At 39.0% G+C, this 16,289-nt stretch overlaps 1 protein-coding gene across 1 annotated transcript in view; it reads right to left on the bottom strand.

Moving 5' to 3' along the window:
* The window catches only part of LOC138703146 (uncharacterized), a 160,809-nt gene extending 149,771 nt beyond the window's left edge, over positions 1–11,038 (bottom strand). Inside the window, exon 1 of the mRNA XM_069830788.1 lies at positions 10,580–11,038. Coding sequence (XP_069686889.1) covers positions 10,580–10,585 — 6 coding nt within the window. The 5' untranslated portion in view covers positions 10,586–11,038. The remainder of the gene's footprint in view (positions 1–10,579) is intronic.
* Positions 11,039–16,289: the final 5,251 nt, after the last annotated feature.

Consider the following 16,289-nt stretch of genomic DNA (forward strand, 5'->3'; position numbering starts at 1 on the left):
TGTAATGTTACATGAGAATGAACAATCTGGTCGGTTTAGCTCGCAATTATGGTGAGGAAATAGAAGATCAATACATTATAGGCCTACTCTACTCACAGACGTTTCCGCTAACAGCCATGCAGCTTTTTGATTTCACGTCTTTGGTAAACTTATCATCACAAGAGCTGAAGAAATGGGTGAATTTTTAATCGCGTGAGATTCAAAGTTTTAATAATTCTATAATCTCATTAGCCAATAAGTAGAATGAACTCGTCTTCATTCGATCAAGTTTTCACTGGATCAGAGACTTAAACATTCTGGTGGCAGCCCTCTTGCTCAAAAGTAGGTAATGCTCCTCGATCCAAACTTCTGTATATGAGCAAAAATGTACCAAATCTGTAAACTGCAAACCGTAACAATATGTTCACAGCATTGAGCCTAACGTACATACCCAATGCAATTAATGTAAATGAATACTCCAAAGTTAACCCTTCGCGATCATCCAGTGGTTCGTGTACCACGTTCCAAGAATATCTGTTTAAACTAAATGCAATTCAGCGTTGGTTTCTCGGTCATTTCTTTGAGTGTCAAACCACAAGCGCATCGTGCGAAGCGGAGTGGAAAGGTGAACTCTAAGCGACATACTCGCCAACTGTGAAGGTTATTCATCGTTGCATTCCATGTTCACGTGGAAAACTGAGCGTTGGAGAAGATAGCAATAAATGGAAAATACTACAAGACCACGACGGCCTTCCCTCATACCACTTCATTACACCCTCATCGATATCACTCACGATTTACCTCGACTTACAGTGTATGAGTGCTATAAAAAAGTGCCGTCGCCCACAGTGCAAAATACTTACAAAAATTATGCAGGGGTGAGAATTTATGGTCTCTCTTCCAGGAGAGATAGTCGTTATGTTCTGTCACGAAGTGAATCCTGGTAGCATGATGATGATGATGATGATAATGGTGATGATTACAACAACGATGAAATTACTGTGACGATTATGAGGACGACGACGACTACGGTGACGATTATGAGGGCGATGATTCTGATGACTGTGAAGATTGTAGTAACATCGATGGCAATAATCATTATAGTGAAGTTTACAGTTGTGATGGATATGGCAATTACGATGAGTATGACGAATGTGAAGGCAGTTATAATAGAGGACGGTGACGGTTGTGAGGACTGTGGCGATTGTGAGGACTGTGACGATTGTGAGGATTGTGACGATTGTGAGGACTGTGGTGATTGTGAGGACTGTCACGATTGTGAGGACTGTGACGACTGTGAGCACTGTGACTATAGGAGCACTGTGGCGATTGTGAGGACTGTGACGATATGAGCACTGTGGCGATTGTGAGGACTGTGACAACTGTGAAGACTGTGAGGATATGAGCACTGTGACGATATGAGCACTGTGGCGATTGTGAGGACTGTGATGATTGTGACAACTGTGACGATTGTGAGAACTGTGACGATATGAGCACTGTGACGATTGTGAGAACAATGAGAACTGTGAAGACTGTGACGATATGAGCACTGTGGCGATTGTAAGGACTGTGAGAACTGTGAAGACTGTGAGTATATGAGCACTATGAGGACTGTGAGAACTGTGAAGACTGTGAGTATATGAGCACTATGAGGACTGTGAGAACTGTGAAGACTGTGAGTATATGAGCACTATGAGGACTGTGAGAACTGTGACGACTGTGAGAACCTTGACGACTGTGAGAACCTTGACGACTGTGAGGACTGTGAGAACTGTGACGATTGTGAGGCCTGTGAGAACTGTGACGATTGTGAGGACTGTGAGAACTGTGACGATTGTGAGGACTGTGAGAACTGTGACGATTGTGAGGGCTGTGAGAACTGTGACGATTGTGAGGACTGTGAGAACTGTGACGACTGTGAGAACTGTGACGACTGTGAGAACCTTGACGACTATGAGAACCTTGACGACTGTGAGAACTGTGAAGAATGTGAGGCCTGTGAGAACTGTGATGATTGTGAGGACTGTGAGAACTGTGACGATTGTGAGGACTGTGAGAACTGTGACGACTGTGAGAACCTTGACGACTATGAGAACCTTGACGACTGTGAGAACTGTGAAGACTGTGAGGCCTGTGAGAACTGTGACGATTGTGAGAACTGTGACGATTGTGAGGACTGTGAGAACTGTGACGACTGTGAGAACCTTGACGACTATGAGAACCTTGACGACTATGAGAACCTCGACGACTGTGAGAACCTTGACGACTGTGAGAACCTTGACGACTGTGAGAAGTGTGAAGACTGTGAGCACTGTGACTATAGGAGCACTGTGGCGATTGTGAGGACTGTGACGATATGAGCACTGTGGCGATTGTGAGGACTGTGACAACTGTGAAGACTGTGAGGATATGAGCACTGTGACGATATGAGCACTGTGGCGATTGTGAGGACTGTGATGATTGTGACAACTGTGACGATTGTGAGAACTGTGACGATATGAGCACTGTGACGATTGTGAGAACAATGAGAACTGTGAAGACTGTGACGATATGAGCACTGTGGCGATTGTAAGGACTGTGAGAACTGTGAAGACTGTGAGTATATGAGCACTATGAGGACTGTGAGAACTGTGAAGACTGTGAGAACCTTGACGACTGTGAGAACCTTGACGACTGTGAGGACTGTGAGAACTGTGACGATTGTGAGGCCTGTGAGAACTGTGACGATTGTGAGGACTGTGAGAACTGTGACGATTGTGAGGACTGTGAGAACTGTGACGATTGTGAGGGCTGTGAGAACTGTGACGATTGTGAGGACTGTGAGAACTGTGACGACTGTGAGAACTGTGACGACTGTGAGAACCTTGACGACTATGAGAACCTTGACGGCTGTGAGAACTGTGAAGAATGTGAGGCCTGTGAGAACTGTGATGATTGTGAGGACTGTGAGAACTGTGACGATTGTGAGGACTGTGAGAACTGTGACGACTGTGAGAACCTTGACGACTATGAGAACCTTGACGACTGTGAGAACTGTGAAGACTGTGAGGCCTGTGAGAACTGTGACGATTGTGAGAACTGTGACGATTGTGAGGACTGTGAGAACTGTGACGACTGTGAGAACCTTGACGACTATGAGAACCTTGACGACTATGAGAACCTCGACGACTGTGAGAACCTTGACGACTGTGAGAACCTTGACGACTGTGAGAAGTGTGAAGACTGTGAGGCCTGTGAGAACTGTGACGATTGTGAGGACTGTGAGAACTGTGACGATTGTGAGGACTGTGAGAACTGTGACGACTGTGAGAACCTTGACGACTATGAGAACCTTGACGACTGTGAGGCCTGTGAGAACTGTGACGACTGTGAGGCCTGTGAGAACTGTGAAGACTGTGAGGCCTGTGAGAACTGTGACGATTGTGAGGACTGTGAGAACTGTGACGACTGTGAGAACCTTGACGACTATGAGAACCTTGACGACTGTGAGAACTGTGAAGACTGTGAGGCCTGTGAGAACTGTGACGATTGTGAGAACTGTGACGATTGTGAGGACTGTGAGAACTGTGACGACTGTGAGAACCTTGACGACTATGAGAACCTTGACGACTATGAGAACCTCGACGACTGTGAGAACCTTGACGACTGTGAGAACCTTGACGACTGTGAGAAGTGTGAAGACTGTGAGGCCTGTGAGAACTGTGACGATTGTGAGGACTGTGAGAACTGTGACGATTGTGAGGACTGTGAGAACTGTGACGACTGTGAGAACCTTGACGACTATGAGAACCTTGACGACTGTGAGGCCTGTGAGAACTGTGACGACTGTGAGGCCTGTGAGAACTGTGAAGACTGTGAGGCCTGTGAGAACTGTGACGATTGTGAGGACTGTGAGAACTGTGACGATTGTGAGGACTGTGAGAACTGTGACGACTGTGAGAACCTTGACGACTATGAGAACCTTGACGACTGTGAGAACCTTGACAACTGTGAGAACTGTGACGACTATGAGAACCTTGACGACTGTGAGAACTGTGAAGACTGTGATGCCTGTGAGAACTGTGACGATTGTGAGGACTGTGAGAACTGTACCAACTGTGAGAACCTTGACGACTATGAGAACCTTGACGACTGTGAGTACCTTGGCGACTGTGAGAACTGTGAAGACTGTGAGGCCTGTTAGAACTGTGGCGAGTGTGAGGACTGTGAGAACTGTGACGATTGTGAGGACTGTGAGAACTGTGACGACTGTGAGAACCTTGACGACTATGAGAACCTTTACGACTGTGAGAACTGTGACGACTGTGAGGCCTGTGAGATCTGTGACGATTGTGAGGATTGTGAGAACTGTGACGATTGTGAGGACTGTGAGAACTTTGATGACTGTGACGACTGTGAGAACTGTGACGATTGTGAGGACTGTGACGATTGTGAGAACTGTGACGATAATGATGACAATATTGTAAGAACAGAAACGACAGTGACCATTATGTCACTAGCCAACTGATAACATTAGAATAGGTACAAATTGTATTAATTTGGATGACGGAAATAGCATTTGTGTAGGAAATATCTAAGGAGGGTACACACTTTATGCAATATCCAGACACTGTAGTACGGAAATTTCATAGAAAGAGAGAGATTTCTTGAAATTAAAGGTTATAAATTATTAACACTGTAATTAATAGTTTAAACTGAAACTAACAATACAACAAATTAAAGATAAAAGTGTTTAGCTGTCTAATAAAATGAAAGATCAACATTTAGAGACAAAATTAAGTGTATTCCAACTACAATAAATTTTGGCACAATAAAACTAACAGAATAAAATAAAAATAAGATATGAAACCCTTTCTGAAGTTCCACAAAGTGTTGGCATTACCTCCTTTTTTATGGTTTAAATTACTGAACACAGACAGGAGAAGAAAATAAGAGAATAGGGGCTTAAGGATTGAGAAAATATAAGATTACCAAAGCAAAATGAAAATACGAAATATGAGGGTAATTATAACATAATTTAGATATCAATAAAACTAATTTTCTAGTGATTTAACATAGTGCACAGTGTACGCACTTCCTATCTATGTGTGTGATCCGTGGTTCGATTCCCGGCCTAGGAAACGGAAGAAATTTATCTTCCGTTCACAGAGCTGGATGATTGTACTTAGTGTGCTTTCCTATTTTGTCTCCACCGTGGCTATATTTCGTGGTGACTACATGGTCAGGGATACTCGTAATATGAAGATGTTTAATGCATGACTTTGACACCGCCGAAATGGTAAGGCCGGCAGCATACTGCATCGGACATTCTGTCTCGGGCAGGACGATTTCGTCTCAGACCGTTCGATGTGACGATAATTACACACATTCTAATGAGGTTCCATCATACTACAATATACTGCGGACCTAAGAGAAAAAGACGAAGAATAAAAATATGAAAAAAAAAATCGAGAAATCTGGCGTTCAAATTGCCAAGAATGAATGACAGTAGAGAGACTAAAAAATGTAATTACATGCCACACGGATGACGGAACAGAGAAAACGTCCATCTGTTGAAGACAAAGAGTGGATTTGTGGAGCAAAAACAAGCCCAAGGTCTTCCCGATAACGATAATTACTATGATGATGGAGACAACGAAGACGAGGATGATGACGATGATGAAATTTTGAATACCTATCGTGGTTAATTATGAGATGAACCAGCGATCTGAGTTTCAGTTCTGCCGAGGTCCGTGTTTACCATGTTAGCTGTTTGATCATAAGTTCGCCGGTTCAAGTCCAAACGATAGCCATGGATTTTAAAGGGCGATAAAATCCTTACCATGATTTCACCTGAAAGGAAGTAAAATGGGAAGGCCAGTATAGTATATTTACGGCACTTAAAACAAGCCTATGCCAGACAGAGGTTTTCAAGGGATATTTCTCGACCATTTCTCCCGGCGTTGAATTTCGACCCTCACTGATCTCCTTGCAGTTGAAAGGGACGTTATACAAACTACTACTACTGCTTCTGGTACTGCTGCTGGTGCTGATTGTACTACTACTGCCATTACTGCCACTATTACTACTACTTCATCTACTTAAGGGTTAACTCCAGATAAGAACGGATGGGTTTAGCATCATGATGATTGTGAATTTGGAGATTACGGATATAGGTATGTCCTTTGTGAAGACAAAAGGAGAACGCTATGCATATACTATTAACTTGTTCAGGAAATGATAGGTTAAGGAAATTATTTATTGACGATTCAGTTCTAAAATTAATATGAGAGTAGCTTACTAGAAGTTATGTAGGTCGAGAAAAGAAATAAGCTTGAAGAAAACAGGAAAGGTTTTACATATAGCCTAATAAAGGAGAAATGGGATCATAAGCATGTTCATGTTATTTTTTAGTTGGTTTTTTAATGACCCTGTACAACTACTAGGTTATTTAGCGTCGATGAGACTTGGTAATAGCGAGATGATATTTGGCGAGATGAGGCCGAAGATTCGCCATAGATTACCTGACATACACCTTATGGTTAGGAAAAACCTCGGAAAAAACCCAACCAGGTAATCAGCCCGAGGGGGGATCGAACCCGCGCCCGAGCGCAACTTCAGACCGGCAGGCAAGCGCCTTAACCGACTGAGCCATGCCGGTGGCCTTCATGTTATAATAATGACTATTTATTAAAGGTAAATATGTGTAAATTTAACTTAAACCATAAGGGTTAGCTAACAAGCAAACATTATTATGGTGGCAGATAAAAGAAGTTATTTTTCCCCACTACGTTAATAATGCCAAAACAAGTGCTTGTATAAATTTTGGCCACTCGAGCGCAATTACGAGAGCCGTAAAAATGAGTTTCATGGATCCGTTTACAGAAAAGAAAAAAACAATTTCATTTGAAAAAATTATTGAAACAGATACAACTGTTGAGTTCTTTTTCAACATATTCCGCACTGGAATTGAGATATTTGTCGTACAATGAGCTAGACAGGGAGGTGCAGATGGCTGTCACACACTGGTTTCGATCCCAGGGGCAGACTTCTACGACACAGGGATACAAAAATTGATCGTACGGTATGACAAATATCTCAGTTCCGATGGGGAATATGTTGAAAAATACTCGACAATTGATGTATCTGTGCCAATAAATATTTCCATGAAATTGTGTTTTCTTTCTGTAAATGGCCCTCGTAATTACGCTCGAGTGGCCAAAATTTGTATAAGCACTTGTTTTGACATTATTAACATGGTGGAAGAAAAAATAACTTTTTTATCTGCTCCTATGAATATGTTTGCTTGTGAGAGAAATAGCTTCTTATCAGGGTCATTAAAAAACTCATTTTTATTCTTAAGGCTAGTGACTAGACAACAAAAATATGACAGGACAGCCATTAACGCGTGATAAGTAATTTGTGTATGTTACCTTGACAATAAATCTTAATATACTGTATGTACAGTAGGTACATCTACTTTTACAACTATTACTACATCTACTTCTATACTTCATCCATTACTACTAGCACTTGATATTCTACTACTAGGGAATTTTTATGTGCATTAAATCTACGACACTGTTTCCACTTATTTACTTTCCCTTCCAGAAGAAGCTACGTATGTTAAGGATTTTATCGACATTTAAAATTTATCAACCTCTTCTGGGTTTAAATCTGAGAATCTCTGATACAACGGCTAAAATGGCATTAGATCAATGAAGAGCAGTTGGCTTTTAATGGGCTGGCCCGGAACGGGTCTTTGTACTTGTTTTTGTCCATTGTGCGCCCTATATAGAGTGAGTCACTTTCCCCTTACTATTAAGTTTCATTTTATTGCATGCCCACGAAATTTCGGTACTTTTTTGTGGGAGACTTCAATGCAGGGTTAGGTGTGAAATTTCTATAGCTCCAGGGTGGGTATTTCCTTAATATTAAAATAGGAAACTGTACGTTTTATTTGGTTACCAAGGAAAGTTATCACCAGTAGATTTTAGAGACTTTCTTCGATTTAAAATGCTAATAAAGTAGACACCTATGATTGATTAGATTATACTGATAAATTATAATAACGTTGCTTCTTGGTTTGAATAAGTATTTAAGGTGTTAGCGTTAAAAGCACAACCATTTTATCATATGTGCCCGAACTGTTGGCCTCGTTTCTGTAGTATATTTACGACACCGCTGTCGTAGAAACGAAGAGGAAACATAGAGCAAATGTGTGAAATATTCCGGGGTTCCCACGTCATTAAAACAAGAACATTAAAGTATCATACATAGTGTAAGAGTCGAATCCGCAAACCATTATTAGCTACACGCCTTAATCACCTGATGTATTATGACAGGAATAATACTCTCTTTTACATTTTAAGATATGTTTACGAGTACCCTACTGTGTTTACGGATTTGACTGTGACTGTGCAGGTTTGCATAACTTCGAATAAATAAGGCGTATACAATGATTTTTCAAGTCCAACAGGTGGTCCGGGTGTTATTTGTGAATCCGATGGTCACAGATGGGCCATCCTGCCTCAGCCCTGATATAGCTAGGTCCCATCCGCAGACAAGTAGTCTGAATAAGTCCGATGCCTCATATCTTTTATATATCAGGAACGGAAACGCGTACTATCCCCAAGACTAGAGGCTGGTCCACAATAAACCGGGAACAAACGACAACGAGAACGAGAACGAAAATATTGTTAAAATAAAAGTATTTCAATGTGAGCATTCACAATTAACGAGAAGATTGCCGGAGCCCGTGAACGGGAACGTGAAAATTAATTGTGAATGCTCATATTTAAATACATTTATTTTAACAATATTTCCGTTCTCGTTTTCGTTGTTTCCGTTACAGGTTTATTGTGAACCAACCTTAATACATCCCGGCTTATTTTTAACTACCGGTATAAGCAGATGATAACTTGGATGAAATGAGGGGAACATGAAAAATGTCGGTGAAATGATAAGAGGAAAACGGGAGTACTCCGAGGAAAACCCTCTGCAACGTCTGCTTGTCCACTACAAATTACATCACGATCTGAGCGGGGATCGAACCCAGGCCGCCTGGATGGAAGACCAACGCACTAGCGAGGACGACTGTGACAAATAAATAGAAAGATTATTAACACAAGGAAAGAATTTAAGCTATATTTGACAACTATTTCATGTCTTGCAATTTGCATTGGCAGCTACTTTTATAGGCCGCTTGTTTTTTTTTTTTTTACAGTATTCACCCACGTGCTAACTTACAAGAATAGCCTAGAAATGATACTGTGGAAGGTGTCTGTGTTAGATCAAGATGTACCTTCAGCTCTACAATTATATAAGTTCAATGTATTCATTATCTATCTTCAAAAATCGGGCACTTTGGCCTGTATGAATCAATATTAGACACATAGGCGTTGATACGGGGACGGAGGGGAATGGTGAGAAATGTCCCCCAGGTCAAAGTGATATCACAGTCTAGTATATACAGTTACGAAGCTCAATACGTAGTAAATATGCATTCATAGATAGTTGCTAACCACTAGGATCGCTACTATCGCCTCATTACAGACAATGCGAAATAGTACCTGCACAGTCTATTGTTCCTAGTACCCTCATAAACTCAAGCTTCGTGACTGTATGTACTAGACTGTGGTGATATTATAAGCTACTGTCTCTCTGTAGCATTAGATATGAAGAAAGCACAATTCTGAGGAGTTATATTAGGTTTATTTTTTAATTAATATAGCTACAAATCAACGTTTACTTAACGTTATGTTTATAAATATAGGCATTCATTATGGGATTTACCTTTTTATAGTATAGATAAGAAAGAATTGGGTCAAGCCTGGAACATTTCCCAGAATGAAGAACCTGCTGAAACTACGGATAAGAGTGTAAATGTTGATGCATCTGCTATTGCTGCTGCTGATGACACTCATCCTACAATTATCTAGTGACCGTGCAAGTGAAAACAAATGAAGTAGACAAACATGAAGCATCCGACAGAATCGGTGAAGGCACAGCTCTACGTATAGATCACACAAGGATTTTATGATCTTATTAACAAAAATCGGTCAAGCATAATGAATGTTTATTTGTCCATTGTATATGTATATCTCTGTCTTTTTATGCATATGGGCGCATTCGTATTCTCATGATAAGATATATCTCAGTTGGTAGAGCAGCTGGCTACGGACTGGAAGGTCCGGGGTTCGATCCCAGGTGGTGACAGGATTTTTTCTCGTTGCCAAACTTTCAGAACGGCCCCGAGATTCACTCAGCCTCGTATAAAATTGAGTACCGGGTCTTTCCCGGGGGTAAAAGGCGGTCAGAGCGTGGTGCCTACCACACCACCTCATTCTAGTGCCGAGGTCATGGAAAGCGTGGGGCTCTACCTCCATGACCCCCAAGTGCCTTCATGGCATGTTACGGAGATACCTTTATATATATATATATATATATATATATATATATATATATATAATATTTATGAATTTGCTCATTTTATAATCCTATTGTGCCACCCTCCCTCCGTCTCCGCCTATAATTAGGCATTAAAAACAACACTGAAGAGCGCTTCTTAAGACAACACTTAACAAAGACAGTAAGATAAATGTATTGAAAACGAACTTACCAACATTTCATGTGCCTTGGGCCTGTCTTGGTCTCAGTCTTCACTGGGTGTACGTCCTCTTCCTTCCGGTTTTCAGCAGATCTCTCCTCCACTGCCTGGCAGCTTCTGATCTTCTCTCCCACAACACTTTCTAATATTCAATACTTTAATCCATCCGTTGTCATGGTATTTTATCCAGCCGAATGACTATCAAACACGAAGATCCTTGCGTTCTCCTCCTCTTGTGTGTCTAGTCTCAATTGCCACTGAATCCTTGCATGAGTCGGAGGCCTCGTCGCGTTGATTTGTCACGTGGTGTGCGCTTATGGGACAGTCGAGTGCTCTAGATGTGATAGCACGGAAAACTGGCTACGAACAGAAGTTGCTGCCTGCAGTAGGGCGAGAGATGCCGGTGAGCTTAATTGCGGCGTGACTGTAGAGCACACACCAGCTGAGGTAGCGTATCCAAAACAGACCGCAGTCCAGCGTATGAATGAATGGAAGACACACACTGTCTGCAACACCTCTCCTCGCCATCCCCTCCTACTTCAACATCAGCAGCTCCGCCTGTTTCTCTCTTTTCATCTTTCCCTTGTCTGTGGGCTTGGATCTCCTTCGCTCGATCTGAACAAGGGTCTTCCAAAGTCGGGGGTTTCAATGAGATGTCGGTCTTTAAGATATTTCTATGGTTTGAACTAGGTCCCGGTGCATAGAGCATGACATAGCAATTTCCAGTCCCAATATATAGGGTTTTTCAAGAGTAAGAGGTAGCTTTAATTGCTCTCATTTTCTGCACAATCTAAAAAATTGTGGCCTTGGCATATTCCACAAGAAATACTTTTTTTTTTGCATCACCACCCATTGCCTTAACTTCAAGTTTTTTTTTATTAATGTGCAGTCATACACAATTTGTGCAGTAATAAAATCAATATATGCAGTAACAAAATAATTTTTTCAGTAATAAAAAACAACAGCATACGTGAAAGCAAATAGTCTAATATTCATAAAACTTACACTGTATAAGTTATTTGATACAAAGTAAAAGCAATATAAAAAATTATATCATAATTATGTACAATATAAAAAATTATTTTGTAAGATTCTTAGTATTCTGAGAACTTCTAATTGAAGGGTTCAGAGCCATAGTGGGCCAAGCGCCATTTATTAAAAACGGAGAAAGCAAGGGTTAAAGTTAAGTGAATACCATAGTTTAATGAAGATTGACATATCGTATAGTTTGAATGTGTATACTTTATATTACTTGTTATAATTTTTCCATTGAGTTATAGTAATAACTTCATTTTAACCCTTGCTTTCTACGGTTTTTGTAAATGGCGCTTGGCCCACTATGGTTCTGAACCCTTCAATTCTTTGTTGTTGTGGCATTATCCTCCTGCGAGCTCTTTTCTTGATATTTCTCGGAATGGCTGAATATGCCAGGCTTATACACGTTCAAATGTATAATTTATTTTTTCATTATTATTATTATTATTATTATTATTATTATTATTATTATTATTATTTTCAGAGTCTGGGGTTTCATCTAATGAGTCTATTCTAATATTTAAAGTAATAATTATAATAATAATAATAATAATAGTAATAATAATAATGATAATACTATAGTGCACACCTGTGGAGTAACTGTTAGCGCGTCTGACCGCGAAACCAGTTGGCCCGGGTTCGAATCCCCATCGGGGCAAGTTACTTGGTTGAGGTTTTTTCCGGGGTTTTTCCTTAACCCGGTGCTGGACTTCGGCCTCAATTTCACCGGCATTATCACCTTCATTTTATTCAGACGCTAAATAACCTGATATGTTTTTACAGGGTAATAAAATAATCCAATAATCCAATAATCCAATAATAATAATAATAATAATAATAATAATAATAATAATAATAATAATGATAATAATGATAATAATAATAATAATAATAATAATAATAATGTTTTAAAACTGGCAAACTCTGTAAATAATGGATATTTACAATATCTGTTTAAAATTATTGTCAGATTGGCAACACTTATTACCAGTTTTTCCCACCCTTCCCAGCGGAAAATAGCTAGCACCATTCCGACCCCAATGTGACAAACTGAAGAACTTCCACAATGATAATTTACAAAACATAAGAATTAAACCAGCCCTGGTTCTTACTTTGTCGAGATACGTGGAAATTATAATGTAACTTACTGTAGGAGGAAAGATAAGAGAGTCTTTCTGGATGGCGCAGTCGGTATAGCGCTGGACTTCGTGTCCGAAGTTGCGGGTTCGGTCCCAGCCCAGTCCAGGCTGTCACTAGATTTAGTGGCATGTAAAAGAACTTCTTCGGGTCAAAATTTCAGCACAACGACGACGCTTATATCACCTTTGCAGTTGCGAGCGTCGTTAAATAAAACAATTTAATTTTTTAAAATAAGAGGTTGTCATATCTCAAAAGATGTTTATATTAAGCTAGGAAGTATGGACAACAAACACAGGCTTCCTTGTAATGTAACGTACTTATTTGTTCCATTACAAGAGTCTTTGCTATTTATAAACGTGTCCTTCTTGTTGATGTTTTATAATCATTTCACTTATCGCTTACAATAACAAATCTTACTTTCTTACTCAGCATCTCGGCATTGTTATTTGAAGATGTAAGTCGAGACACGTGGCAATTCTAATGTATAGAAAGAAATGTGAGATTGTCAATATATGTTGATATTAAGCTAGGAATTACAGAAAATAAAAGCTTCCTTGTCATGGGACCAACTACGAATACCTTGTAGGCCTATTGTGTATTTGTGACCTGGTTGAGTAATGGGAAGGCCCTATTGTCTTAGTTGCGCCAGTGAACGAATGAATTGTTGAATGAGTGAATGAATGAGTTAATGAATGGGTGAATGATTGCGTTAATGAATAGATGAATGATTAAATGAATGGTTGAATGAATTAATGAATTAAGGAATGAATAGATGAATAATTGGATCAATTAATGAGTGAATGGATGGAAGAATGAAAAAGTAAATAAATGAATGAATGAGTGAATGAATGGATGAATGAGTGAATTGATGGATGAATGAGTGAATTGATGGATGAATGAGTGAATTAATGGATGAATGAGTGAATGACTGGATGGATGAATGAATAAGTGGATGAATGGATGAATAAGTGGATGAATGGATGAATAAGTGATTGAATGGATGAATAAGTGAAAGAATGGAAGAATAAGTGAATGAATGGATGAATGAGTGAATAAATGAGTTAATGGGTGAATGAGTAAATGAATAGATGAATGAGTGAATGAAAGAGTTAATTAATAGATGAATGAGTAAATGAAAGAGTTAATGAATGGATGAATGAGTGAATGAAAGAGTTAATGAATAGATGAATGAGTAAATAAAAGAGTTAATGAATAGTTGAATGATAAGATAATGAAAAGATAAATGATTGAATCAATGAATGACTGAATGGATGGATGAGTGGATGGATGGATGGATGAATGAGTGGATGAAAGAATGAGTGAATGAATGAATGGATGAATAAGTGAATGAATGGATGAATAAGTGAATGAATGGATGAATAAGTGAATTAATGGATTAATGGATGAGTGAATGAATGAGTTAATGGGTAAATAGTAAATGAATAGATGAATGAGTGAATGAAAGAGTTAATTAATAGATGAATGAGTAAATGAAAGAGTTAATGAATGGATGAATGAGTGAATGAAAGAGTTAATGAATGGATGAATGAGTAAATGAAAGAGTTAATGAATAGTTGAATGATAAAATAATGAAAAGATGAATGATTGAATCAATGAATGACTGAATGGATGGATGAGTGGATGGATGGATGAATGAGTGGTTGAAAGAATGAGTGAATGAATGGATGAATAAGTGAATGAATGGATGAATAAGTGAATTAATGGATTAATGAATGAGTTAATGAATGAATGGGGAAATGGGAGGAGAAACATTAAAAAGGTATGCGAAAACTCGTCCTTACAAGAGAAATTGGGGTTGAAAGGGAGTGTCTATGTGAGCTCCAAGCCTGTTGGCCACTTGTCTCATTCCAATTTTTGTCGTAAATCTAGTCTTCATCGCAAGATTTTAGAAAACAGTACGGCAATCTGACCGATCACAGAGTTACTCAGATTCTCGTGCCTCGAGCGATATGTAATATTTGAGGTGACTTATATATTGTGTTCCAAAGCCTTCTGTAAGAGGAGAAGTCAGTGCGCTTAATTCCACATGTCAAGGCTCTCAATTTCACGTTTCCTCTCTCGGGACATCTTCCTAAATGGCGCGAACTATACAACAGCCCACAATGGCTCATGAAATATTTAACAACAAACTTTGTGCTGGATATGACTTACTGATATACATCCCTATAATATATGTAATAATAATAATAATAATAATAATAATAATAATAATAATAATAATAATAATAATGACAACAACTTCTTCTCCTTGCTTTATACGTCCTATTCAGTAATGGATCCGAATTTTAACGACTGTGTTAAGTCAAATTTCAGAAAATCAAAAGGCCTATCTTTACATAATCACAGTTAGTCTATAACAGTAACTTAAGGCAATTACAAATAACTTCGTAAACAGTAAATTACTGTCTAAAACACACGAGATGAGTAATGAAAGAGATGATAAAATGAATGCTTCTGCACTTTACCTAAACAGACGGATAGAAAAAAAAGGACGACGACAACAACAGAAGAGAGTGTAGCGCAGGGTAGTGAGTGTTGCTGACTTGATAACTTTGTCGTATCTAGAGAATTATGGGTTGGTGTTCACAACAATTTAATTTCCGAGTCTGGGAACGACTTTCATGGCACAAATCCCAAATATGTTTATCAATACGAGTATGTTTGTTAATTAAACGGCATAAAATAATATTGCTTTAATATTTTATTACAATATTATTTTCTTTGGCGCTTTCTTTCTGAAGATTCCTTCCTCTTCTTGATTTATCGTGCTTTTCAATTCTCATATTAAAAAGAACGCAAGACTCACGAATCCATTAATTAATATTAATAACAGATATATTTTGTAGGACCAAAAACATAACAATCTTTAGTAAATTCATGAATTCATATTACTGCAAGGAGCAACTATTGTCGATTTCACCTGGTTTGCGTCTGAACCTGACGGTGTGTTTTGATATCATTTTGCAGCAGAACACTTAGTGTTACCATTAATATCAAGTTCTTTTTTTTTTTTTAAGCGAGATGTAACGATTTTTGAAGTTACCATAAATATTGCGTCTTTCAGCGACATCTAGCAAACTTTGAGGTTCAATTGAGCGACCAAGCGTTATCAGTAGACTTCGGATTTTAGGTAAAAACCTATTTTAATCCTTGAAAGATAAGTTCATAAAAACTTGCAAGTACACGTTTTATATAAAATTATGTCTATAATTGGTATTTTAATAGCATCTAAAAATGCCTATTTTGACGACAAAGCCTATTTTGACCTATGAAGTATGTTTTATGTCTAATAGCTCGAAACACCCATTCTTATTTCGAAAATTTGTATTTTGAATTCCGAATGTGTTGCTGGTTCTGTTGGAAATGAAGTACTGGATAAACTGGGACAAGTTCTACAGAGAAATGTAGGACTGAAGGACCTGCGAACTGCTTCAGATATCCTAGCAGGGAAGAGCACGGATTTACAATGTAACATTCCTGTCCAACTAGTATCAAAATTGAAATACGTCCCTGTTGCTTCAGTGGA

The sequence above is a fragment of the Periplaneta americana genome, chromosome 7, assembly GCF_040183065.1.
Source record: "Periplaneta americana isolate PAMFEO1 chromosome 7, P.americana_PAMFEO1_priV1, whole genome shotgun sequence".
NCBI classification, from domain to species: Eukaryota; Metazoa; Arthropoda; class Insecta; order Blattodea; family Blattidae; genus Periplaneta; species Periplaneta americana.